This window comes from Pelobates fuscus, chromosome 3 (genome assembly GCF_036172605.1).
Source record: "Pelobates fuscus isolate aPelFus1 chromosome 3, aPelFus1.pri, whole genome shotgun sequence".
Taxonomy (NCBI): Eukaryota; Metazoa; Chordata; class Amphibia; order Anura; family Pelobatidae; genus Pelobates; species Pelobates fuscus.
In genome coordinates, this window is record NC_086319.1 from 299300379 (window position 1) to 299320281 (window position 19903).

A 19903-nucleotide genomic window follows, 5' to 3' on the forward strand; every position below is an offset into this window, starting at 1 on the left:
CAGATATTTCCCATGATATTTTTTTCGCCTGTCTCCTCAAAAGAGATGTTGCTCCCCCACTGTGGTTAATAGGAAGAGGGGGGAGAGGCAGCATCGCCCAAACATGTGACCCCTTTGTTAGAATGAGATAGTGAGGGTGTCCTCAGACTGGCTCAGTAACCAATAGATGGCAGTAAATGGACACGGAGATACCAGCTGCCTAAACAAACATAAAGGGGGTTAAAAAAATAGGAGAGAGAGAGGAAAAAAAAAAACTTCTACAAGATGGCGTCTGACTGGAGGGAGAGGGAGCCCCTCTCTGCATCGCCTGGCTGGTGAGAGGGGGGCACGGGCAGCCTGAGCTGGGGGCTGCACACTTCATGGCGCTGGGAAGGATATCTCTGCTGTGGGGTTTGCAGTGGGCTGGCTGCGTCCTGGTGGTGGCTGCAGGTAAGTGCTTGCTCTGAGCTCTGGCTTCTACAGACATAGGATGAGTAGAAATAGAATGGAGAATCCCCCACTTGTGTGCCAGAGGGGCGACCAATTCCTTACTCTGCTGTCTGGCACTCACTGTCTTAATAACACCCTTGCCCTCCAAAGTTCTACTCGATGGAATGTCAGCCCGCATAGAACTCTATGTAATGCACTGGGATGTGGTCCTTACCCTGCTGCATATTTATCTCATTGTCACAATAATCCCCATGGCAACAGTGATTTATTAAACATTTATATGATTTCGTAGCAGCTCAGGACGTTGGCATGACTGGGTACAGAAGTGCTGCATGCCATGCTTTTTTTTTTCTCTGTCCAAAATGACCTGGTACCCTGCTGCTGTTAACAAGAAGAGCCTGCCTGGTCCATGGATTCAATAGATGGATGTGTGTTCCAATCTTGTCATGGCAGTTGTCACACAGTGATCATGAAATGAAGGGCCTCTCTAGCTCTTTGTATGCCAAACACAGTACTGCTAATAACATGCAATGCTGGCACACTGCCTGTTACTATATAGTATATTGACATCTCCATAGACAGACACATCACTGCACTGACACATTCATTTATTTCTGTTCTTTTCTAATGATATGTCAACTATAATTAATTTACACAATATTATACTGAGACATTGACGTGCTAATACAATACTTCTATCATTGGCTTCTTGATAATCTGATATTTGATTGTATATCCATTCACAAATGTTAGTGTCAGAGGTTACAGCAACCAAGACTGATTATTTGTCTCCTAGATTGTTAGCTCCTTTGAGCAGGGCATGGTGGCCTCTTGCATATGTTGACATTATTTTGTTTTTACTTGTTGTTGTCATCGCTGTATTATAGGAAAGTATTGTGAAATATGCTGGCACTAGAAAAATTCTAAAAATCATAATTTGTCCCATAACAACCTAATTACCCATATAACTTTTACGAAGTGTTCTTGTGTTCTACAGAGTACATGGACAGTCATCAGATGTGTTATTGTTTTGTTTATTTTTTTTTCCATCTAAAAAGACCATTTGTCATATTCTGTAAATCTTTGGATTGTTTGATCAGATGCTATACAGTTTAACAGGCAGAATTTATGGAGGAGTGGATCAGTATCACTGCCTTCCAATTTAGCCTGCGGTGGTGTGCTAGATGCTTTATTATAGTGTTTTTTTGTTTTTTTTTCTAGTGTTTTATTCTTTGGAAGCTGATCTGTACATACAGAATATACAGCCTACATGCTCTATAGCTTCGAGGGAAATGAATAGCAGTGACCCATAGAATACAGGCCACAATGAATCCTCATAATTTCACTGTAAGTGTGTAAAGAGGCCTCAAAGCCCCATTCTAGGTTCGTGAGCCTGGGCAACATTAACCGCTTTACAAACCACAGCAGAGCTATAACTGAGTCTCTGGTCATCTTCTGGACAGAGAGTGGACTGGTCAGATTGTAAGTGAAAGCGGTTCTGCAGCAGCAGAGCTGCTGATCTCACCCAGATTCCCGGTGGAGGGCTAGCCTTATATCTAATGCATCTCTTGGGACAGCCTTTACTGCTGCCCTAGTCTGCATCTCTAGCAATTGAGATTTTTTGTTGAGCCATAATAAAATCTTTGTGTCTTGCAGTACTTCATCTCAAAGATCTGCAGATATGAGAAGGGTGGTCTATGTAAAGAACTCATTTTCACTGACATTTGTTTAAATTTTAACTCTTAGGCAAGGTAACTGTTAGACTGTCTCCCTCAATTCTACTGTGCCCCAGTCACATATGTTCATTACCCAAATGTAAATATGCCCATGTCGTTATTAACATACTAGCTTATATGTTTTCTCTAGAGGTAATTCCCCCATTGCCTTTAACTTTATCATGTGTTCAGATATATTAAAATCGTTCATCGGATTTAAGATATTTTTAATGATGCATTCCACATCTACTACCTTCCGTGGAACATTTTATGCTAGAAGCATTTACAATGCGCACCTTTACTCCTCTATGTCCTGGTTTCTGCTCATTCTATTAATACAAAATGAACAGCCAATCAGGACAAGAACACCTAGCACATACTGGTAAATTATAGGTTCTAAGAGAAAAGATAAATTTATTGCCATTAGTGAATACTGTTAAAAAGCAACCATTACTTTTCTAAAAATTACACGACAGAATAAAACATTGAATATAACTATACATATTAACTATGCATTTTATAAAATTTTCTCCAAGCACCATGGCCACTTCAGTGATTTGAAGTGGTTATAGGTGCCTGTAGTCTGTACGTGCAGCATTTTGGTTTTGAAATGCCGCATATACAGAGTTTAACCCCTCTGCTGCTGGAGGTGTAACTCAACCACCGGCAGTGTCATTAGGGTGGTATTATCCAGGCCAGAACAAGAGTGGCTAATGTCAGTTCTGTGCATATTCCTATGCACAGAAATGCATTTTTTGGGTGAGAGCGGTCAGCTAATGCTCTCAGCCAATGAATGGCTGACGGGATCAACTGCCGGGTTCTGCAGCTCTGCAAAAGTCGGGTGTCATCGCTGGCCCCAGAGGGCAAACAGCATCCGTTGGTGACTCAGGTAAGTGTGCAAACTATTGCAAAAGAGTTTGCCCCATTACCTGGGAACAGAATAGATTGATCAGAGGGTAATACTCTAATAATTATTTTAACCCCTTAAGGACCAAACTTCTGGAATAAAAGGGAATCATGACATGTCACACATGTCATGTGTCCTTAAGGGGTTAAAGAAATAAAAGTGGAGCAATCATCATGGAAACCAGGGGAACCTCCGGACGTGTTCCTCTAGTTGACTCCGCCATTTTTTACATTTTGCACCGCTTTTTAGAACAGAACCCTTTGCCAAACATCCCCCATTGTTTCTACTTCTCCTTCTCTCTCTCTTCTTTGCTGACTGACAGGTGCAAAGAGGAGAACAAATATTGACGGACCTAAAATGGAGGTTCTCACAGAAGAGAAAAGTGTGGATTTGTATATTTGATTGTGATATATTTATATATATATATATATGTATATACCTCTTATGAGCATTTATAACATTAACAACAGAATTACTCTTAGACATTACCTATATAGTTAACCGCATCAGCCACTGATCATTGCAATGATTAAGTTTACGTTAGTGCCAGTATTTTGTGACTTTGATGCATTTATTCCTTATTTATTCCCCTCCGGGGCAGATTCAGTGCCCAGTCTCAGAATTTATATTACGGCTCGGGTTATTAAGCAAATTGAAATCTGTATTGCCAAATTAAAGAGACAGTATAGTCACCAGAACAACTACAGCAAGTAAAGGCAGTGTTTACATTACTGCTTAGTAACATGTCTAGCGGCAGTCACTCAATCGGCCACTAGAGATGCTTCCTGGGCTCATGTTCTTCGTCTCCACACTTTGCATTCAGATGCTGAACACTCCTATAGAGATGCATTGATTCAATTGATTCTGTGATGAGATGCTGATTGGTGCAGTGTGGTATTTTGCTGTGCATGCGCGATAGTAATGGAGATTGTCAAATTTGATCTTAACCAAGGAGGCGGAGCAGCGCTGGAAAAAAAGGTGAGTAAATCACCTTTTTAATCCAGTTGAGAAGGGGTTAAAGGGTAGCCACGGACCTAAATGGCTATTTTGAACCTCTAGGAATACACGTTTGTATTCCTGACACTATTGTGTACCTTTAAGGCAAACATAGCTGCTACAGATTTTAATTCACAACTGTTCTGTCTTCAGTGTGTTTATTGGTGTGAGGATTGGTAATATAATACTCATTGTCTGTGAGTGTAAAGCAGAGTTACACAGCAATAAAATTCACACACTGCATCATATAGAGATTAATTTGTAAGGTGTCAACATGTGAGAGAATGTAAGTGTATATTAATGTGAAGTATTAGTGTGTCATGTCCCACATTTCTGTCTTCCTAAACCCCTCTTTGCTCACTTGCCCCCCCATATCCCTCCCTTACACATTTGCATCCTTCTCTTCATTTCTCTCCATGTCCCTGATTCTCCATTTGCATGCTTCTCCCAATATTCCTCCCATCTGTCTCCACATTTCACCCTCTTCCACACTTGCCCCCCCTCAATTTCTCCACTTCCCCACTTGCATCTATCTCATCGTATGTCTTCCCCAGCTCCACCTTTTTCACCACTTGTGCCGCTTGACTGCTGACCCGGACCAAAACTCCCACCACCCGTTGCCCAATAAATACACAACACCTTTTGTATGGGTAAGGGCAACGGCCACAGCTTTATTAACAAAATTCACATAAATCACCAGCGTCCACAACCTGTCAGCTGTTGGGGGATTACCAACAGACAGCTCTATCAAATGAATCCCACGAGTCCGATGCAGCCTGCCCCCGCCATCAGCTCTCAGCAGGCTGCGACTCCCCAAGCCGCTTGGGCACTTTCCTCCGAACCTCTTCGCTGGCCAGGACTACCGCGAGCTGTGACAAAACAAAGAAAACAACAGCACACAACCAAAACAACACCATCATAAACACTTTTTGGGTGGGCGGGCGGGAAGCTAGTAGCACTACACCTCTGCCCGGGGAACTGGTGAGTACCCTCCCATTTTTCCCCATTTTTATGCCCCCCATGTGCCACAATGTATCCCCTATAACCCAACCCCTTATCCCTGCCAGCAGTCATGTCCTCCCTTCCTTAAGATTTCCAGGGAGGTACTTGACTGCTGACCCGGACCAAAACTCCCACCACCCGTTGCCCAATAAATACACAACACCTTTTGTATGGGTAAGGGCAACGGCCACAGCTTTATTAACAAAATTCACATAAATCACCAGCGTCCACAACCTGTCAGCTGTTGGGGGATTACCAACAGACAGCTCTATCAAATGAATCCCACGAGTCCGATGCAGCCTGCCCCCGCCATCAGCTCTCAGCAGGCTGCGACTCCCCAAGCCGCTTGGGCACTTTCCTCCGAACCTCTTCGCTGGCCAGGACTACCGCCACCGCGGTTCCTCCCTACCTGCTCCCCTGGAAGGAACCGCGCCCCCCGCAGCCAGCGCCTCCTCAATACCCGCCTGCAGACCCGCATTCAGGATATCTAACCCTATGAGGGAGAGGTGAACCCCATCCTTTCGCATCAGGTTGGAATTGTCCCCTTCCAACTCCCTGTGCCTAATTACAAAACCGCCCAGCCGGCGGACAAACTTACCAATGGCCACGTTCAGCTTCCGCCTACTACGCTCAACACCCTTGGCATGAGGCAGCGAACGCCAACACGGCCTGGACACTATGTCCGACCAAATAAGGGTCAAATCGGGGAACAGAGCCATACACCTAGCCAGATCGTGTCTAATCGCATGCAGGAGGTCCACTGACCTACTGCGCCCTAGGTCATTTCCCCCTGCATGAAGCACCAGAGTCACTGGCCCGGACACGTACCTCCGAAGGGATACGCATTCGGCATACAGCTGCTGCCACAACATACCCCTAATACCCCTCCACCTTACCCTGGCCATCTCATAGGAAACCCCCAAATTTCTCCCGTAGGGCCGCTCCTCAGCTCGCCGCGCTGCCCAATATACGTAGGAATGTCCCAGAATCCAAATGCAGCGGGGCCGAGGACCTACGGAGAAAATGCATTATAGTAAATGAGGTCTGACATAGGACCTATAGCGCCGTGAACCCCATCTACCCAAGCGCTGAATCGCTGCGTCTGAGAAACCCCACAAACTAGCCTGGGTGGCCGCCCCTATACGGAAAGAGTGAGCAGAGTAATGACGAGGATCCACCCCGCATGCCACCAAGGCAGCACGGAACCTGGCTGAGAATTGATAACGAGTGAGGGGGGACCCATCCCTATGCATCAAAAAGGAGAGACACCCCATCGGCCTAATCTGCAAATAGGCTGAGCAAAGACGGACTGGACAGAACCTGCCGCCCGTAGCCCCGATCCGTACCCACGAACCCCTACCTACCTGGTCCGTCTTGGAACGACTTATGAAAACGTCTACGGAGTCCTCGGACCACCGGATATCCGACAACAGCAGAGGCCCAACCGACCTACGGTTGCGAGCAACCAACTCACCCACTCTAAGTGCTCCAAAAAAACAAAAAGAAAACGCAACCCGAAATAAAGCGGCTTCGTAATCTGAGAAACAAACGGCCTCCAGAGCCCCATGAATCCGTCCCAGCAAGTCAGCAGACACCGGGCGGCGGCGGTCTGGGACCCTCCGAAGTCTCCAACCCCGGATAACTCGCTGAATTCCGAACCACCGAGAAACATCTTGCCAACCCATAAACCTGCACAGAAAGGACAGGGCGGTTAATGCCTTCTCGGCCGCCGAGCAAGACTTACCCTGCGCCAACATAGACTCCAACATTATTAAAGTCGCCTCCAATCGCCCGGACTCCGACCCCAACACCAGGCTCTGCGAAAATGAGGAGAGCCATGTCCGCCAGACGGCTTGATATGCCTTCCAGGAAGAGTCAGCTAAGGAGTCCGACACCAAGCCTCTCAATCCTCCAAATCGATCTCCCATAAGGAAACCGGGCATCGGATACCCACTGCCTCCGCGGCTGGAGCCGACTCCCGAAAACGGTCCCACTGAAACCGAGAAAGAGAGTCAGCTACCACGTTATGAACACCCGGAACATGACAAGCTTTTATCCAAACATTAAACTTTAATGAAAGAAGTACCAACCGTCGCAGGAGCGCCAGAACAGGAGGGGAACTGGCGGTTGAACGATTAATCACATGGACAACACTCATGTTGTCCGTGTGAAAAACCACTGTCCGGTTGCCTAGATCCTCCCCCCAGAGCTCCAAAGATACCACGATGGGAAACAGCTCTAAAAACGTCAGGTTGCGCATAACATCCAAGCCCAGCCAGTGCGCCGGCCATGCCTCTGCGCACCACTGACCCTGAAAGTATGCCCCAAACCCCACGGAACTGGACGCATCCGTGAAAAGGTTCAACTCTGCGTTAGACGCTGCTTCCAGCAACCAACAGGAGCGTCCATTGTATCGCTCCAAAAAGGAGCTCCACACCTGGAGGTCCGCGCGCAGCCGCCTCGTGACTCGGATAAAATGAAAAGGCTCCCGAACCCCTACCGTGGACAGAGAAAGGCGCCTGCAGAACGCACGTCCCATGGGAAGAACTCGGCACGCGAAAGCCAAGTGCCCCAGGAGCACCTGCATTTGTCGCAACTGAACCTTCCTCGCCCCACGAACCAGGTCAATCAGCCTCAAGAGGACCGACAACTTTTCATCTGGCAGCCGGAAAACCATACCGACAGAGTCGATCTCAATCCCCAAAAACGACAGGACCTGAACCGGACCCACCGTCTTAGCCTCCGCGACGGGGACCCCGAAGCATCCCATGACTGCCCTAAATGTGTTTAACAGCCGCTCACACTCACCCGAACCCGGAGGGCCAACGAAAAGAAAATCATCCAAGTAATGAGTAACCGATTCCAGACCCGCCTCCTGCCTCGTTACCCAATCCAGAAAACAGGAAAACATTTCAAAATAAAAACAAGAAATAGAACAACCCATGGGTAAACACATGTCGTAGTAAAAAACCCCTTGAAAAAAACATCCTAATAGGTGAAAACAGGAGGGATGAACCGGCAACAGACGGAAAGCTGACGCTATGTCAGACTTCGCCAACAAAGCACCGGGACCGGCCCGGCGAACCAACTGCAAAGCCCTATCAAACGAGGCATATCGCACTCGACAAATGTCCTTGCCAATGGCATCATTTACCGATTGACCGGACGGATAGGACAGGTGTTGGATCAACCGAAAGGAACCTGGGTCCTTTTTGGGAACTAAGCCCAGAGGGGAAACACGTAAGTTAGGAAAGGGAGGCGCAAGAAATGGGCCAGCCATGCGACCCGCCTGCACCTCAACCTGCAATTTTTCCTGTAAAATATCTTCCTTGCCCTTAACCGAGCGGAGATTGTCCGCAAACAGAGGCGAGGAAGAGGGAACAAAGGGGATCCAGAAACCTACCTGAAACCCGTCAAACAATGTCTGCGCATCGCGACCCCTATGATACCGGGCGAGCCACGGGCGCATCCTTCGGGCGTCCACCGGCGTCCTCTCCCCTAGATATGTCGTCTCGAGATGGACCCTTTCCAGACCCTGGCTTCCCCTTCCTGAAGCAGCGCACAGCTGGGTGAGCTCCCCCGCAGTGTGCACATTCATGGCGGAACCTACAGGAGCTGAACCAGCGGCAGTGGCTCTCGTTAAAGAGCCAACATACGCCTTTTCTTTGCCCCGCAGAGGAGCCGGAGGTCCCTCCGGCAGGCCCGGGAAAGGGGGATGGTCTACTGGGAGTCATAATTAACAGCCAGAGACTGCCATCCTGAACGCCGAAATCCATCCCCGGGCACACCGCCAATTTTTGTCGGAATTGCTGGTCATACCGATACCAGCATTGACCGCCATAGATTTTATACGCTCCCCAAATTAGGTCCAAATACCCAAACAGGGCAGGAGCCTTATCTGGGAAACGGCGCACCAGGATACTGGCAAATATGTTAAACCCTTGCAACCAATTGCCAAAGGTTCTGGGTATCTGCTTACCTTTTTCCGCCTCTGGAACCTCTCCACGGCGCGGTCTGTCCACGGAATCCTTGTCAGGAGAGACCAAGGACAGCAGATCCACATACTCACCTCTACATATTTTGTCTTGCGTGTCCATAGGGACATGCAAACCTAACGGTGCAAGATCACATCCCACCGAACCCGCACGAAAAGCCCCAGAAGGCTGACCCCTAGGGGTTTGTGAACCTCCCTGCACCTGAACCTCAGCCTGCCCTGGGAATCCCTGTACCCCAGTAAGGTGTGAAGGAAAACTGGCCACTAGGGTCCTAAGCAGGCGCAAACACTCACTAGACTGATCTTGGGCCCCAGTCCCTGGCACGCTAGCGCAATGCAACCACTCACCGGACCGCTGGGGAACTGCTGGCACCGAAACCTCCTCTGCTTCCGAATCAGAATCAGACCAAGACCTCCTGGGGACATCTGCAGCAGGACCTGAGCTGTGCTCCAGGTGAAATTCGCCGAAACCGGCTGCCTCAGGGTGATGGGGGTTGCTTCCGGCTGTCTGTGCGGTCCTGATGTCTCCTCTCCTCCCTGCCGACCGTCCTCTGCGTCCGGCGCCCTGTGAACTCCGTGTTCCGGACAGGGCGCCGACGTTACGTGTAATTTCCGGGTCCCGTGCGCCGCCGGGGCGCGTCACTTCCGGTTGCGCCTGGTGATGACGTCCGGCGCCTTGACGCACGCCGACGCGTGCACTCACTTCCGGTGACCTCTCTCTTCCCGCCGTTGGGACCGGAAGAGACGGCGGGCTACGAGATCTTCCCGCCACGCCGCCATCTTGTCCACCAACGATGATGGCCTCCACCGATCTCCGACCAGCTCTCACCGGGGAAGACCTCGCGGTGCCGATCCGCTCACCCCGCTGACGACCTCTTCTTGTGGATACCGGACTGGGGGACAGGCGCGTAGGAGGCTTTGAACGCCTGGCTCTCCTACCGCCATCAGCCTGGAGCGAAGTCCCTGAAGCAGCAGCAGGAGCCGGGCGGTTATCCACCCCGGCTAACACCTCCTGCAACGCACCGGAGCCATGGGATTCAAGGTACGCCTGTAATAAGGCTACCACATCGTCCTTGGAAACAGCTGCAGCCATTCTCCCGATGCCAGATGAGGGAAAGATAAGTAAACAGAAGCAGAGGATAAGTATTCCAAACTCCTGTAAAATGTTTTTTTTTTTTTTTTTTTTGGTAAAATTCGTGTAATAATTTTTTTTTTTTTTTTTTGTAAACAGTTCCAGGGGAAGCTAGTAGCACTACACCTCTGCCCGGGGAACTGGTGAGTACCCTCCCATTTTTCCCCATTTTTATGCCCCCCATGTGCCACAATGTATCCCCTATAACCCAACCCCTTATCCCTGCCAGCAGTCATGTCCTCCCTTCCTTAAGATTTCCAGGGAGGTACTTTCCCTTTTTCCCTTTCCACATCTTCTGCTCCCTTCCCCATCACATCTCCTCTTTCCCGATTTGTTCCCTCTCCCAATGACATTTTCCCTTACCCCTATCCTGCCTGTAAATGAGGCTGAGCGGAATGATGTAAAAGGCTTGCATGCAGGAGTTCACGTGGGGCCATGATGCTGATGCCATACATCCCTGCTCGTTCTCCTGTAATTGGTCCTGCAGCCATGCAGAGAAAGAAGTACTGTCGCGGCATGTCTCTCATGGGATGGAGAATGAGATATTCACCTTCTTTCGCAAGCACACAGTTTACTACTATCCCACCAAAGATCATAAATGGAGGTAATAACTGTAGGTGCTGCAGCTGCCTGCTCATACATCTATCAGTTGAATAAGTATTGTTATGTATATTGTGAACACCGTAGACAACCTGTTTCCTCCTGGCAGCACTAATGCCGGAGCAACAAGCAAGCAGGTATTTAAGATTAAATACTTAAGTACTAATAATAATCAAGTACTCTATGTGTGTACCTGTCTCGCAGCTCGGAGTAAGCACCCCCCTTTACCCACACCTGATTCTCTTTGTGACAGCTGGCATGTCAGCACTGTGATAATAAAAAGTGCCACCCTAACCCGTGTGATAAATGGTTTAGAAAATAAACGAAAGAGGCTGATGATCTGCTTGCCTGAGGTGTATATTTATTAGAAAACCTTAGTAGGGAGAAAGTGACAACTGATCCGGCATGAAAAAAAATAAATCAACCTACAATACCTTCAGGAACCTTTACAATAAATGGGTTCAATTGAGAGGAACCATTATCACCACTCACAGGGTTATTCAATAAAGTGAGACTTGTCTGGAATTCAAAGGGATTTTCACATTTAAGGCCAAAGTAGCTAAACTGGAAGCATAGCTGAGAATTTGTCCAGTTTGGCTATTAAGTCCTTATGAAGAGTGATAAAGTGGAGAGGAATATACACCACTGCAGTGGAGAATTGCAAGTGTCCAAAGATCGGGATGCTGGCCACTAGCCCAAGGTCACATGAGATAATGTTTAACAGCAAATGGCAGTGTTGGTCTCAGGGTCATGCTGCTCAACCAACATGGAGATATTTTGCTTTTAATTAACCCCTTCACTGACTTTGTGAATCCCACATAGCACACAGTATTGACTATGAGTATTGACAGTGCTTGTGGAACATTTGAACCTACAAAGTGTAGCTATACTTCACTGTCTCCAATGAAGGATATAATTGACAGCGATATATTATCTTAATATTTTATTCATCAGTCTGGAAGCCCTTTAAATCTCAGCATTAAAGGGACACTGTAGGCACCCAGACCACTTCAGCTCATTGAAGTGGTCTGGGTGCAAACTCCCTGCCTTGACAAAGGGGGAAGCTATAGTGCCAGGAAAACAAGTTTGTTTTCCTGGCACTATAGTTTCCTTTTAAACACAAGTGACATTTCACCCCTCGGATTTACTGTGAGATAATAATATCCTTTACCATATTGTGAAGTAACTGGTTTGTGACCCCAAAGTAGCAATATTTGTATATAGCAGATATTTAAACTGCGTACTTTCTAATTTTGCAAGCACTTGGAATCTGTACCGTTATAGCACTGGGATAATGTGCGGCAATCCGCTTATCAAATGCTTCTGAAACATTAAATCCAATGATACTTTATCAGTTGCATTAGCTTCATCAGTTCTTCATCATTGTGCTGTGCATGGTGACAATGAATGAATAATGGAGACTGTGCCTCTAGTCACTGTCTGCCAGACACCCACTAGAATCATGTTGTGGCAGTGTTTGACATTGCCAGAGAAAAAGGACAACCTCTATATTAGGCTGTAGGTTTTTTGGTGTTTAGTGTAAATATGAACGTGAACAAAACCATGAGTTGCTTCAATATATGCTGTTTTCAAATTGTGGAACAGGGCTTCAACATTTTAACTCACCCAGTTGTAAGTAAGAAGTTTACATTCAGTTATTTTGACCATTGGGCACCCTCTCAATCTGCAATGTTAGGTAAGTAATTCCTGAGACAATGTGAATTAAGTCAAGCAAAATGTATTAATATAGATAATAATATGTACTGGACACATTCAGATCAAAAATAAGGAAATGTAGGAAAGATTAAGAAAATGTATTATGCCAAAAATGGAGATTTTGAGGATTTCTCACTGTTTATCTGGCATGAAGCCAATTGTTAGTCAGTAGCATGTAGACTTTGGCTATTTTGATGTTACCTGGGGCACTGGAACATTATACAAATTGGTACTCCGCATAATACATTTTTGGATACTGGAAAAACCTCCAAAGAATTTGGCTAAGAAAATTTACTCATTCCGGGTCAAGTGGTATAGAACACTTGCATATCCATGCTTTGCCATTTTGTCTTTCAAAACTGCTTTAGATGTTTTGCAAACTGTGCCTGGCTGTCCATCTCTGAAGATAAGGAATAGCAGTAGTGGAAATGCTGGATAATTGACAACTACATATTACACATTAAACAAACTGAGGACTTATAACTTCAGAATAATAGAGATATTTCAGTCCTTTATGTGAATCCTATACATAAGTGTTTTTTTTTTTTTTTTTTTAGAAATAATGATCAGTTCAGTAGAAGAAAGAGCTTTTTTTGACAAATCAATAGATAAAAGATGTTTACAAAGTCCCCAAGTCTTCAAGACAATAATGTCGCTGTTAACCGTAATGTTATTTTTCATCAAGGCAGTTACTTGGCCTGCTATTGAACTGTGATTGCCAAAATAGAGTTTCAGAATTCTTCTTCACCAATCCAGTAAACATAACTGGTGGTTGACCAACAGAGACACACTGAAAAAGAAGTCTGTAATGGAGATTCCCAGATAGCACCAGATAGCATATACACTAAAAACACAAGACAAATTGTGTGGGATACAAATTCTGGTTTCAGCTCTCTCAGAGTGTTCAGTCAATTAAAAAATGTATTTTTCAGTTGAAGATCATTAGTTGTTGATGGAGGATCTGTACAGAGTCTATTGGCTTACTTAGGAACAACAATAGTGTATGTGTCAATTTGAAAAGCAGAACCAAAAGTCATCACCTAGTTCTCGCTTTAGGCAAAATCTATGGTAGAACACATTTTACAGCCCATCTAAAAAGGTTCCCCAAAATTGCTACTTATTCCTTAAGCATAAGTTCTTGTCCAACATAGTAAATGGACACAGAGATAAAGCTGGGAATGTAATGTCCTCTGCAATGCTTCCTTCAGTTCCTCTAATTACCAGTCTATTCCAGAAGATGATAATGAAACAGGTCCGGTGTTCTTGACTGGGTCCTCTTGGCTGGCAAGCACATCATTCTCAAAAATGCCCTATTCCACGTCCATCAACTTCTCAACCAGATTTCCAAACACAAATGCCTATCTGGCTCAACAGTCTGCAACCAACTATTGTCAGTTTGAAAGAAAGTGTGAGCAATACGGGTCTCCCCACTGCAATCATTAAACCCTCCTCATTTAATTTCCTTTTTTTTATATATATATCTCAAAAATGTATAGCTAGCAGGACAAGAGACATATTTATTGATTTTTTTTAATCTATACTTTTTTCTTTACATTCTGTGTTAATCACGGCCTTTGACATTTTCTTTATAAGTACATTAACTACAGATACAGTGTAACATCTTTGTATATATCATATCCTGTCTTACCTTTATGGAGAGTAAAACATTCTCAGTACTGTGGTGCAATTGTATTAACATAAAAACAATGTATTAATCTCCCTTCCCCCATGACTCATGATAGCAACATCATTTGTCATTTATCCTGAAGCCTTTCAACCTGATCATGCAAAACAAATAGCACCAAAGTTACCAAAGTTCATGCAAGAAATGCACTCACACTTTTCAATGGGCTGATACAAACATAGCATTACACACTATTTAATACCACAATTAATGTGCCACTCACTCTATTTCGGTGCTAAATCCTTCGGGCAGGTGACCTCTTAATGGGTACATTCTCCTAACCATATAACTGACACGCTAACATGGCAGTAATGTTCAACTGCCATCACCGATGTGATGCTATACCAAAGGCTATAAAGCCATAGGTATCAACCAACTGATTACGGGCTTATCTAGGCTTACCACCCTACTTGTGTGAGTTGAGGACCACGTATGTTCACATTAAGGTAGTATGTATACCTACAAAATGAATGGATGACATGAAATTATCTCAATGCTCTTTGTGTTATGTTAATCCATCCACATGTTTTATGTTCACCCTTACACATGGTATGTTTATCCAATCGTATGTGATATGTTTATCCTTACACAATTGTTGTATGTCCATACGAACATTGTTGCAACTTTGATGTACTTGATCATAACAATGTGTAACTTTGGAACGGTTGTAACTTTGTGAACATTTCCAATAAATGTTTAAAAAACAAAACAACAACAATTTAAAGGATAATAATCCCAGTGGCATTAGACAGTGGTATAGTATTCTTGGGATAAGAGTGGGTTCTCTATATTTTCTGCTCACTATCTGATGGACACTCTGAGACAACTTGTGAAGAGGTTTGTCATAGAAAACTTTCAGATGTGACAGTTAATCCTTGCAGAAGTGTGTGGGGCATGAAGTTTCATTTTCAGCTTTTTCAGAGTGTACAGTCAATCGAAAAATGCTTTCTTTTTAGAGTACTACTAGTTTTTGGAGTGAGTAGGCCTACTTTGGAGAAATACAATGGTTGCATATATAAATTTGCAACTCGAATTGAGAACAACATACATCTAGTATAAAAAATATTCCTAAACATTGCTGCATATTAATTTTGTATGTATTGTCTAAATTGAAGCTGTGTGTTTTAGGTACTACCTGATCAAGGTCATTACCTGCAATCTTTGTACACAATGAGGTTAAGAAGTGTACAAAAGCATCAATCACTGTGTAAGGTAATGAGAAATGTAGCAGCATATTACCTAAGTGGGTATGTGGGCATATTGACCAAGTGGATAGATTTCAAGACACAAGACTTGAAAGTACCGTGTATTATAAGGTATGGAAGAGTAGATTATGTGAGAATTGTTATAGCTGTGCAATATATATCAAATTGTGAATTAATTACATCAAAATGTCTTCAGTATAGATAATATAAATCACTGTATAATAGTTCCAATAAGATTAATTTGGGGAGTTTAGATTATTTTTTGGAAGGTTACATATACCCAAAATAAGTACAGAACAGAAAGAAATGTTAGACAAAACTATTCAGACCTGTGAAGTTATTAAAGCAATCGAAACACTCAAAAATAAGAAATCCCCTGGCCCAGATCGGTTTGGGGCCCAGTTTTATAAAATAGTCAAAAAAAGATTAGCCCCTGAGATGGCACAAGCCTTTAAAGAATTTATACATCTGTCTAATTTCTTACTGCTAATATCCTCCCAGTCTTAATGGAGCACTATAGGGTCAGGAACACAAACATGTATTCCTGATCCTATAGGGTTAAAACCACCATCTAGCCCCCTGGTCCCTTCATGCCTCCCTAAATATAGTAAAATCTTGTATTCAAGTCTGGAGCTGCTTGTTTGTCCCTGTTTCCTTTTGACCTGCCCACTGCCTGCTGACATCATCAGAAGTGGTAGCCTGATCCAATCACAATGCTTCCCCATTGGATTGGTTGAGACTGAAAAAGAGGCAGATCAGAGGCAGAGCCAGCACAATTTAAACACAGCCCTGGCCAATCAGCATCTCCTCATAGAGATTAATTGAATCAATGAATCTATATGAGGAAAGTTCAGTGTCTGCATGCAGAGGAAGGAGATACTGAATGTTTGGAGGCATTTTAGGCAGCCATGACCCAGGAAGGATATCCAACAGCCATCTGAGGAGTGGCCAGTGAAGTTATCACATGGCTGTAATGTAAACACTGCATTTTCTCTGAAAAGACAGTGTTTACAGCAAAAAGACTGTAGTTGTTCAATAAGCTGTAGTTGTTCTGGTGACTATATTGTCCCTTTAAGCCTAACAAAGACCCGGCATATGATAAAAACTATAGGCCGGAGGGGGCGGAGCCAGCGCCTGCACGAGCTGGACGTGATCTACAACAGCTCCGCAAGTTGGCCCGACTAAAAATAAATTTGTGCCAACACAGATCTCGCTATTGGGCTCAAAACGCCCCAGCCCGATCCCCGACACCATGGGAAAGAAAAGTAAGAAGCTTCGCTCAGATCCGTACTCTGGTTCCCGAGATAAAAGCGTATTCGTGCGCACGGCCACGCGGCCTTAACCCGCCAAGCTGGCGCCCGCTGAGGCCTATTCATCACTATCCTCGGACAAGCATTGAAGCCGACCTCTCCCCTTCACAGAGGCGGTGAACAGGGCCAAGGGCACTCACAGAAACAGAAGACTCAGCTCCTTCCACAAAGGGAGACATCAAAGCCTTAATGAAGAAGATCTAGGCAATGTTTAATGCGGACATGGCACCAGTCGGGGATGCAGTGTCCACGCTCACTACAAGTGTACAAGCAGTGGAAGAAAGCATGGAAAGCTCCAAGCTAGCGCAATCAGCTACAGATGCAGCCATAGGAGCATTGCAAAAGCAGTGTGCAGACCACCAGGCTCAGATAGCCAATATGAAGAACAAGGCCAGGGCACGCAACCTGAGGATACGGGGAGTGCCAGAAACGATCTTAGGAGCAGAACTCCCTCACTATTGCAGGAGGCTCTTGGCCACTCTCCTCATGCCTAAACAGACCAAGCAACTCGTGGTGGACTCCTGCTTCCGGCTCACCAAGGCAACCAACGCAGCTCGAGAGGTACCCAGGGATGTCTTACTAAAACTGGTGCGAGGCTCTAACCACGGGGGCAGTCAGCAGCTCCCCCACAGTCTCTTTTGAGGGGGCACAGCTGGCATTTTACAGAGACTTTTCCAGGCATACTTTGACATGGCGGAGATCCCTCAAGCAAATCACTTAGCTCCTCCAGGAGAATTCAATCCCCTATAAATGGGGCCCCCGACGACTAATCGCCGACAAAGCGGGCAAGATATACGCAATATCACACCTCAATGAAGCACCAGCCTTCCTGCATTCTCTAAGCCTGCCAGCAGAGAAGCTACTGCCCCCAGACCGCCCATCCTGGACTGTAGCGGGAATAACCCCATTTGTACCCAGAGTTGGGGCACCCGAGGCAATCAAACTGCCAACCTAATGTCTGCGGCTGCAGATACAAGTGCCCTCATTCACACATAATGTCCCTCAAATGTGTAAATTTTTCAGTTTTTTTTTGTTGTAATTCTTTATTTTTCACGTGCAAAGAGTGACAAACAAGCTTGAAACGCCTTGATAGCTGTATCAAGCACATCATAAACAATCAGCATAGGACAGTTACATGGCTATATATAGACAGCACATTTTATATTTGAGTAATAATAATAGAAACGTAGATATTCACTAGCTTTGGTCGTGAAGTAGAGGATAGATTAGTTTAGGACTAGCGTGTGAACGTATCTTGCTACTGTTGCGCGTCGAGGCTAAGTGTCTCTGCGGGACATGACATCTCCTGTGCTTGATGTGTGTGTGGTTCGCCTGTGGCTTGCATGCGTGGAGTGCATGTGTGGTGATGTTATCATGTGTTTTGTGGCCAGTAGGGTGGTTTAGTATCCCCAGTTACCCTGGGGGGGGGGGGGAGAGTAAAAGTTGAGCTCTCTCGGTGGCCCTGTGTCTGTCGGGCAGATATGTGGTTGGAGGTATGGCTGCTGCAGCGGGACAGCTTGTAGTACCTTTCCCTCAGGCTATGAAAATTAATTGTGTCTTGAGCCAATATAAGGTGTCTAAAATAAGGATAATAACGATTTTAACCAAAATATAAGGAAACAAATAACTTGTGCACGTTAAACTATCGTGCGTTCAGAGTTCCTCTATTTAAGCCCTCAGGGCAAGTCTTTGGGCCTGGGGACCCGTGAAGAACGAGAAGTGGCCTAGTTAGCTATCAAAGTCCCGTCAGGTTGCGGCTGCTGTGCTCTTCCGTGATTCAAGCCGTCGGGGGACAAATGGTAGTGTCGTCGCTGGATCCCCTATCCCGGGTGTAGCGGGTATGGTGAGTTGTCCCGTCGTTGGTATGGAGTCCTGTCTGAGGCCCAGTGTGGGAAGTAGGTCTCTCGCGCCCTGCATATCTTGGATGGTGTACCGGGAATCTCCGTGAGAGAGTTGTAATGCGCGTGAGCCCCTCCACTTGTACGTGATGTTTTGCGCACGGAGAAGTGCCGTGAAGGGCTGGAGGGAACGGCGCCAGGCCATTGTGGACCGTGAGAGGTCTGAGTAGAATGAGAGCGACAGATTCTCGAACAGGTAGGGAGAACGGTTTTGCGTTCAGCACTGCTGTTTTATCCCTGACTATTCGGAAGGCGTACCAGTAGGTCTCTGGGTTGTGTGATTGGGGCTGTGGTAGTCCTTGGGAGTCGGAACATCCCTTCCGGGGTTATCTGCTTAGCCTGTTTAGGTGTAAGTAGGGTCGTGAATAGCCCTCTTGTGAAATGAGGTAATTCCTCCTCCGGTATCTCTTCTGCGATCCCTCGAATCTTAATGTTTTGGCTGCGCCTCTGGTCCTCCAGAACTGCGAATTGGTGCTCAAATGTAAGATTCTGGTGTTGCAGATCGGTCACCAGTTGCTGTAGTTGCTTGGTGTGCGTGCTGGTGTGCAGGGATCCCTGTTCCAGGGCGTTAATGCGGCCTGTCAGGCCCTGCAGGTCTGTGCGTATTTTCGCCATATCCGCCTGAATAGCGTGTTGGACCCCGGCCCCGTTATGGTGACCGGGGGTGAGTCGGGTTGTGGGGGAGTGGAGAGATGGGCCTTTGGTGCGGGTAGGGGCTCTACCTCCATTCCGGTCGTAAAATCATCAGACATGCCGGAGCTGTCATCATGGAGGGCGGCCATATTTGGGCTCACTGTAGTCCGGGCCTGTCTCCAGAGGTCTCCAATGCTAGGGTTTTGCCATGGCTTGTCCGGTTTGGACTTTTTAGTTTTACGTCCCATCACGTCTGCTACAGCCAGCACTGCTGTTTTGCGATCGTTGTGCAGAGTCTGGGCGCTGTAAATAGGGTGAAAATGGCAGTTTTGTCCTGAGCTCAGACAGCATGCGGCCATTCCGCTCCGTGGCTTAGCTCCACCCCAAGTTTTTCTGTTTTACTGTTTGTTGAAATCGTATTTAATACCTCTGTTGTTCTGGCTCCGTAAACTTAAGACTGAACTCTAAGATAGCATGCCCCTGTCCCCCCCCCCAAACCCACATAGAGCGCACAAGCGGTCCCCCTGTGACATAACAGCTACTCACTGCATGCTCCACTTAAGACCACAGCCTTCTGTTTAAGCACCAGAATACTACAGCTCCAGCAGCCTGACTGGGAAACTGGTCAGAGTTGAGGGAAATATAGGGATATTCTTGAGCAAAACCTGTTCCACTTTGTGCG

General features: G+C 46.0%; 1 protein-coding gene across 3 annotated transcripts in view; it reads left to right on the forward strand.

Annotated features, from left to right (window-relative positions):
* Window positions 1–19903, forward strand: part of IGDCC4 (immunoglobulin superfamily DCC subclass member 4) — an 87350-nt gene continuing 67447 nt past the window's right edge. For 2 of the 3 annotated variants that reach the window (XM_063448779.1, XM_063448781.1), the window contains exon 1: window positions 1–429. In XM_063448779.1, coding sequence (XP_063304849.1) covers window positions 360–429 — 70 coding nt within the window. In that variant the 5' untranslated portion in view covers window positions 1–359. The remainder of the gene's footprint in view (window positions 430–19903) is intronic. The other variant, XM_063448780.1, reaches the window with a different exon arrangement.